Source organism: Brassica napus, chromosome A9 (assembly GCF_020379485.1).
Source record: "Brassica napus cultivar Da-Ae chromosome A9, Da-Ae, whole genome shotgun sequence".
Lineage (NCBI taxonomy): Eukaryota > Viridiplantae > Streptophyta > Magnoliopsida > Brassicales > Brassicaceae > Brassica > Brassica napus.
In genome coordinates, this window is record NC_063442.1 from 9,796,700 (window position 1) to 9,804,280 (window position 7,581).

A 7,581-nucleotide genomic window follows, 5' to 3' on the forward strand; every position below is an offset into this window, starting at 1 on the left:
ATATATTATTGTGTTGTGTTTAATAAGAGAATACAATATGCATATATATAGTGGTAACATTAACATAATGTTAACACTAGATAATGCTAACTTTCCTAAACACTTAATGAAAATATGCTAAAATATCTTAAGAATAACTTGTTCTTCAAGTCTTTCCTTTTAGTCTTGAGAGTCTTCATGAATTTCACAGGCTTCACAATCTAGGTCCGTAAGATACATATTTTTCGGCCCAACATATCTCTAATATGCTAGCAAATATGTTCCAATATCTTAGGCTACTCAACACATACTTTTGTCAGTTAATTATTGAGAATCTAGGAAACTTTGTTTGTACAATGGTGAGTATCTTCGCATGATATATACATACCCTCCTTATATTTTAATTCAAAAATGCATATACATAATACAGAGTAGGTATATTATGACATCGTTGTTCAAAAAAAAAAAAAGTATATTATGACATCATAAACCGAGACTTTTGGCAAATCAGTGGTTAATGAAAATCAAACCAAATGTTTCTTGTTACATCTGGGCTTTCTGAAGAACATTCCGGTTTTCTCCATTTCAAGCAATTGTCACTATTGATTTCGATCCGGTTTATTACCTCGCAAACGATGAAAATGAGAAATCATATTTTAGTAGCTGAACATAAAAGAGTTAAGAACCCGCAGATCACACAATCTTTGTCCACGTCTGATGTTTCCTCTTTTAAAATACAAATTTCTCAGGTTTAGAAAAAAGAAAATAAATAAATGTCTCGATTTATTTTGTAAGAAAAATTCAGTAGATTTATCTTTCTGGTGACTCGTCTGCTGTTTCCCTATCCCCCATAACTACCACTATTTATAAAAGAAATTAATGTGAAAAAGGAAGCTGATTGTTGACGCATAAATCCCGGGAGACCACTTTTGCATTTTTAATAATTAAACCAACTCTTGTATATACATATATATATATATCCTTACTCTTTTAGGGTTTTCCATTGAATTTATAGTACTTTATTGTGTTTCATAATATTGGTGATAAATGCTAGCTGTATTTAAAATGCTCTTCTTCTTCCTTTTTCTTTTTATTATCAATATTATTATTTGCTCCTTACCTTTTTGTTATTATTATTATTTCTTTTTCTTTCTTTCTCGTAGCTATATAGCAAAGCCAAAGTGAATAATAATACTAGTGAGAGAAAGTGAAGATGGAGAGTGGTTCCAACAGCACTTCTTGTCCAATGGCTTTTGCCGGGGATAATAGTGATGGTCCGATGTGTCCTATGATGATGATGATGATGCCCGTCATAACATCACATCAACAACATCATGGTCATGATCAACAACATCAACATCAACAACAACATGATGGTTATGCATATCAGTCACACCACCAACAAAGTAGCTCCCTTTTTCTTCAATCACTAACTCCTCCGTCTCAAGAAGCGAAGAACAAAGTTACATCTTCTTGTTCTCCTTCCTCTGGTGCTCCTGCTTATTCTTTCATGGAGATCAATCACCAAAACGAACTCCTCGCAGGAGGACTCAATCCCTGTTCTTCAGCCTCTGTCAAGGCCAAAATCATGGGTCATCCTCACTACCACCGCCTCTTACTCGCCTATGTCAATTGCCAGAAGGTGATGGTCAAAGAAAACCCTTTTTACAAGAATTATACTATGAATGATTTCTTAACTAATGATCCTTGTTTAATTGTCTACACAAAGAAGCAGAAGATTCTAGAAACCCTAGTTACGAAACTTTACCCTTTTTTTTACTTTTTTTCATAACCCTTTCATTACTTTGATGCTTGTTTGATTTTGATGTCTCCTTTTTGTTTATTTCTTACTTAATCCAACAATATACCTAAACATGAAATGAAATAAGTTTTCCTTAGTTGAGAAAGTTTCAAGAAGCTTGGAACAAATAAAAAACAGTTAAATTCAAGAACCCTATTTTCAAGAAGTGATCCAGAATATTATTGCGGGCTTTAAGATTATATCATATATTTTCTTTGCTTGATCTCTATCTATGCTCATATATGTCATACCCACAAGAAACTTGACGATCCTTGCTTTTACATTTTAACTAAAGCGCTTTATGTCTATTATTTAATTACAAAATTATCCAGGTGGGAGCTCCACCGGAAGTGCAGGCGAGGCTGGAAGAAACATGCTCGTCTGCGGCGGCAGCCGCAGCGTCGATGGGACCCACAGGTTCTTTAGGTGAAGATCCAGGGCTTGATCAGTTCATGGAAGCGTACTGTGAAATGCTCGTTAAGTACGAGCAAGAACTCTCTAAACCTTTTAAAGAAGCTATGGTCTTCCTTCAACACGTCGAGTGTCAATTCAAATCCCTCTCTCTCTCCTCGCCTTCCTCCTTCTCTGGTTACTCTCTCTCTCTCTAAATCTCTGTATTTTCTTTAAGATATTGATTTATTCTTATAATGGCGTCATATTAAACGTAAGATGAGAAAAGTGTTGCTTTTTTTCCTTTGTGGGCTTTAAGAAAGATTTTTCCTTTTTCTTGTGTTAGTGCCCTTAATGCTTGTTGCTAGGGTTAGTGTCATTGTGTCAGATTGTAATATGTAGCTTCTAGGTTTACGTGTACAATCGATCTATACATGTGTGTATGTCCATGTTTTACTGAAAGACAAGCTTAAAAACAATATTTGAAGTTTCTTTTTCTGAAGTGAATTTATTTTGCTTGGTACAACAACATTCACTGTTCTTGTCTTTTTCGTCGCCGTTAGATTTATTAAATTTATTGCGTCAAAAAGAATATCTGGATCTAGAATTTGTTCATCCATAGATCTATTGCTCAATATAGACATACACATGTAAAAAACGTATAATCTCATATACATATGCACTAGTGTCATATCACTAGTGTCTTGTCTTCACGAGTGTGGTTAAGCTTGTCTACACACACACCTACTTGCTCAACTTATTTCTTTGAATTGTTTGGATCACTAGCTCATTATACTTGATTCCACTTAGCCGGTTTTGGTGATAACTTTGTCTTGCTTTCGTTTTGTTTTGTTTTGGCATGATGTATCGAAGTAGGTTATGGAGAGGCAGCTATTGAGAGAAACAACAATGGGTCATCTGAGGAAGAAGTCGATATGAACAATGAATTTGTAGATCCGCAGGCAGAAGATAGGGAGCTTAAAGGACAGCTCTTGCGCAAGTACAGTGGTTATTTAGGCAGTCTGAAGCAAGAGTTCATGAAGAAGAGGAAGAAAGGAAAGCTTCCTAAAGAAGCTCGCCAACAACTACTTGACTGGTGGAGCCGACACTACAAATGGCCTTACCCTTCGGTAAACTCTTTTCTCATATTGGCTATTATGTTCTTAAATGCATTGCATAAATTGCTTTTACATTATCGCAAATCCCTAGTCAAAGACGAATCAATTGAACATTTTGAGTCAATTTATGTTGTTTTTGTTTATCGGCTCATGCTTCCGATGATTCTTGCGTTGCATAATTAGAAATACTAACCAAGATGAATGAATTGAACTCATTAATGTAGTCATCCATTCTTACTTCCATACGAAATGGTCCGAATAACATACACGTCTTATGGCCATACTTTAACTTAGCATAAACGTAGATGCTCGTAATCTCATTGTCGAGTAGTGTGCCTGAAATGCAACTCCCAATTAGCCCCAATGGAATAGTGGCTTAATACATATATACGGTTGATCCTCGTTTGGTATATTTTCGAATGATCTAATTTAGAAATCCAAATTTATATAGCAATGTTACTTATGCTTTGCACTGATTATTCTCAAATAGTTGATGCATCAGAACATATACAACATTGAGAATGTTGATAAGAAAACTTAATGATTGATGCCAACTTTTGGATATGAAATGGCAGGAGCAGCAAAAGCTAGCACTAGCGGAATCAACGGGGCTGGACCAGAAACAGATAAACAATTGGTTCATAAACCAGAGGAAAAGGCACTGGAAACCGTCGGAGGATATGCAGTTTGTAGTAATGGACGCAACACATCCTCACCATTACTTTATGGACAATGTCATGGGAAATCCTTTCCCCATTGATCACATCTCCTCGACCATGCTTTGATCGATCCTTTGGAAAAACTCTATTTCATAATATCTAATCATTAAAAAGCTTTGCAATATGTATAATGTATGGTTTCTTGGAATACTTTGGAACGTGCAACGTTCCGATTGATGAACAAGCTTTTGATGTATCCCTTAATTATATATGGGTTGTGTTGTGTGACCTTTTGTATTGTTGTGACTAATGATCTCAACAATGACGCATAAATCTAGAGGGTGGCATAGTTTTGAATGGAGTTAGAAGAATTTGGGGAAGTCAAGTTATTTCTCCACGAGAAGTATCGCGTAGCAGTATTGTCTTTCAAAACTATACTTCGTTCTATATATCTCTGAAAATAAAGTTCGGAATCTATTTCCCCACCAAAGTGACGATGAACACTTGAACCTCCATGATATGAAAGATCAAAACTTCTGGTTTGCTGTATTGAATTAAAACCAGAAGCTTAATAAAATCCACAGTAGACCAATTGATGACCCGATTAAGATCTGATTACCTCTTCTAAACTAGTAATTGGAAACCCAGAACCAGTTAACCTTTTAACCCGAGATCCTAATACCCGAAAGACTTAACTTTTGCATAACTATTGAAATCAGAAACTCTAATTGTCCAAATCTCAATTGAGAAGAGATTAAGGAAATTGAAGTTTTAGAAGGAAGATTGAAGAAGAGGCAAAGTTCGATGCATGGCTTTAGTAGTTGATGCAGATGCTGGAGGTGGTGAAACCTTTGATGAAGAAGCAGAAGAAAGAGGTCATGTTGAAATTGAGCAGCTGGTCGGAGAGTTTGTCGACGAAGCCCCTGCCATTTTCTCCTCTGCAGCTTCAATCAAGAGCAAAAATTTTAGGGTTCTTGATTGAAATCGATTTGGGGATTCTATTTTCTTGGGTGTATTTAAGTTGGGTAAGAAATGTCGGGTCGGGTTAAGTTCGTTAGATCGGGTTTTATTTCATTTTGGTTTAGTTTTGTTGGGTTTATTATAAGACAACCCAAATTTCATATTGGGTTTACAAAAACCGTGAGAAAACCAACATTGGTGGGGAAATAGATTTCGAATTTTATTCTCGGAGATATATAAAACGAGGCATAGTTTTAGGAGACATATGGTGCTATGCGATACTTCTCGTAGAGAAATAGTTCGTCTTTCCAAGAATTGGAGATTAAAAGAAGTTCCACGTTTTCAACTTTTCATACAGTATTTGTAGAAAACACGTTAGGAAACCATCTTAGAGTGCTCGATTTTTGAATCTACAGTTGTATTTTTATTGGTTGTTTTGTTCACTTATGGTTTCCAAAGTTCGGTAATAAATAATTTTTTGAAGTGAAAACATCTTTTGCATTGTTTTAGTTTGACATGGGCATAAAATCTGAATAAAAAATTGAACCGAATCTAAATCAGAAAATCTGATTCGAGATTCAAAAATCTCTAAGAAATCTTATAGGGTATTATAAAATATATTCAAAATGTAATTAATCGAACCCAAATAAGTAACCTAAAATTTGAATTTTAAGTTTTTTTATAATGATCTCTTTGCTTATAATACCCTTTGTCTATGACCCAAATAAAACCCAAATGTTATTACTCTTTGGTTTCAATTTTTTTTCATTGAAATAACAAGTCCACTTTATGTATCTATCTATATAAGGTAATATTTATTGTCTACAAATATTATTTGTTTTAATTGGAACACTATCATGTGACAAACATCTTCAACATTATGTTTTGTTGTTACTTTTTTTTTTGGCAACATGTTTTGTTGTTACTTTATTTCACATGAGTAAGTTTAATGGTCAAGATGTTTGTCACATGCTAGTATTCCTATGAATAAACCCACCAAATATCTATTTTTAAAAATATTCTCCTTTACTCCCTTCTTAATAGATGAGGTTTTGAAGATTTTTTTTTTGTTTCAAATTATACAGACATTTTCAATTTTAAATGTAAAATTTATTGATTGTTTATGCTATATAATTTTTAATATTCTAAAAATTATTTTCCTATTGGTTAAATTAAGATTACTTAAATAGTTAATGGTGTTTTTGTTCAGTAAATCTATAAAATTAAATGTTTTTAATCTATGTATACAATTCCAAAACATCAAATAAAAAGAAACAGAAGGAATAGTATTTTAATGTGTGAACTTTACAATGTTATTTTTGTAAATATTCATCTGTGCATGAACACAAGTCACCTAGTATTAAATAAGTTGAGGTCAAAGTTCCTTTTCCCTAATATCTTTGAGAGTTCCAAACTCGGATCCAACTGTAAATCACTAAATCCTGATTATTTCATTTTTTTTTTCCAATAGAAACTTTCATTAATAACCTATAAGAGCCATGGATTATGTAGTGGACGATGTATCAGGAGCATCCATGGATTATGATCTGGAAGATGCATTAGAAGAGACGTCTGAATGGTATGGTCAGATAAATGTGCTCCGTTTTGGTCCTTAACCCGGAACGGTTTGGAGTTTAGTTTTAAGAAATCTAAAGAGGTGTCTGCTGGGGAGGAGAAGGACGAGGCTGCTGACTGAGACTAGGAGTTGAAAGATTTAGGAAAGAAGAGAAAAAACAAAAGTTAGACCCAGGGTTTTTGGAGAACGATATTCTCTCTTCCCTCTCTAACCCCGTGAACCTTCAACCCTAATCAGCTTGCGCCGTCTTCAGCCGGTGGCGGCTCCGGCGGATTCGCTGCCTCCGTCGCCGGCTGTCTCTCCCTTCTCTATCCTTTCTTTCTCCTTCCCTGTCTCGTCTCTTTCTTCCTCTTCTTAGCCTCGTCGATATACTTTCCGTTGTGGTTTCTCTCACTCCTCTCCGGTGTCGCTGCCCGGTGGTGAAGATTCTGGAGCGGTGGTGAGGCGCGACTGGGAGAGTGGAGCTTGGTGGCTCTTCCGTGGGTTTCCTTCGAGACATCGCTTAGATCTGGCCAGATCTGCTTTCAATGGTGGTCGACTTTGCTCCGGTGGTGGTGCTCCGGCCCTCAGTCGTTTCTTCCGGCGTCAGTTTGCGGTTGTTGTTGACAAGTGCCCTCGTTCTCGGTTTGGGGGTTCTCGTTTTTTGAGATTTCTCTTCAGATCTATCTTCTTCTCATTACCAGTGAGAGTTTATTGTATCAGGAGTTGATTTTGAATCTCAGGCAAGTTCTCAGACAGTGGTGGTGATTCTCTGCTGGCAGCTCTCCTTGCAGGTTGGTGTAGTGCTCCTTGTGGCTAGAAGGTGTCTCTGTCAAGCTTGTGAGATAGGGCTGAGCTCTTCTTCTTGGCTAAATCAGAAGTGGCGGTTTGGTTAAGCGGGTTGTTTGAGCTTCTCTTTGCGGATAAAGGTCAGACTCTGGTTCTCAGGGTCAGTCGCTCGTGCGGGTTATTGTTGGCTTAGGTATGTTGTAGTCGACCTTGGACTACAGTCCCGGTGAGGGCGAGTGTTGCTAGCACCTCTGCAGATAGGGTGTGGTTCCGCGGATTCTTTGCCCTGTGGTGTTAGCGTCCTTTTTTCGTTCATAGTCTGGTGGTGGT

General features: G+C 36.4%; 1 protein-coding gene across 1 annotated transcript; it reads left to right on the forward strand.

The window, feature by feature from the left end:
- The first annotated feature begins 1,165 nt into the window (after positions 1-1,165).
- Positions 1,166-4,237, forward strand: LOC125577841 (homeobox protein SHOOT MERISTEMLESS-like). Its single transcript, XM_048739784.1, has 4 exons — positions 1,166-1,621; positions 2,113-2,368; positions 3,047-3,300; positions 3,864-4,237. Exons 1-4 carry the CDS (start codon positions 1,193-1,195, stop codon positions 4,071-4,073), a joined length of 1,149 nt encoding a protein of 382 aa, XP_048595741.1. The 5' UTR covers positions 1,166-1,192; the 3' UTR covers positions 4,074-4,237.
- The last annotated feature ends 3,344 nt before the right edge of the window (positions 4,238-7,581 follow it).

Excerpts from the sequence above, each read along its gene's own strand:
- LOC125577841 (XM_048739784.1), top strand. The coding sequence starts at position 1,193 with ATGGAGAGTGGTTCCAACAGCACTTCTTGTCCAATGGCTTTTGCCGGG. Across the intron at positions 1,622-2,112 it reads CCTATGTCAATTGCCAGAAG|GTGGGAGCTCCACCGGAAGT; the intron begins GTGATGGTCAAA and ends AAAATTATCCAG. Across the intron at positions 3,301-3,863 it reads ACAAATGGCCTTACCCTTCG|GAGCAGCAAAAGCTAGCACT; the intron begins GTAAACTCTTTT and ends ATGAAATGGCAG.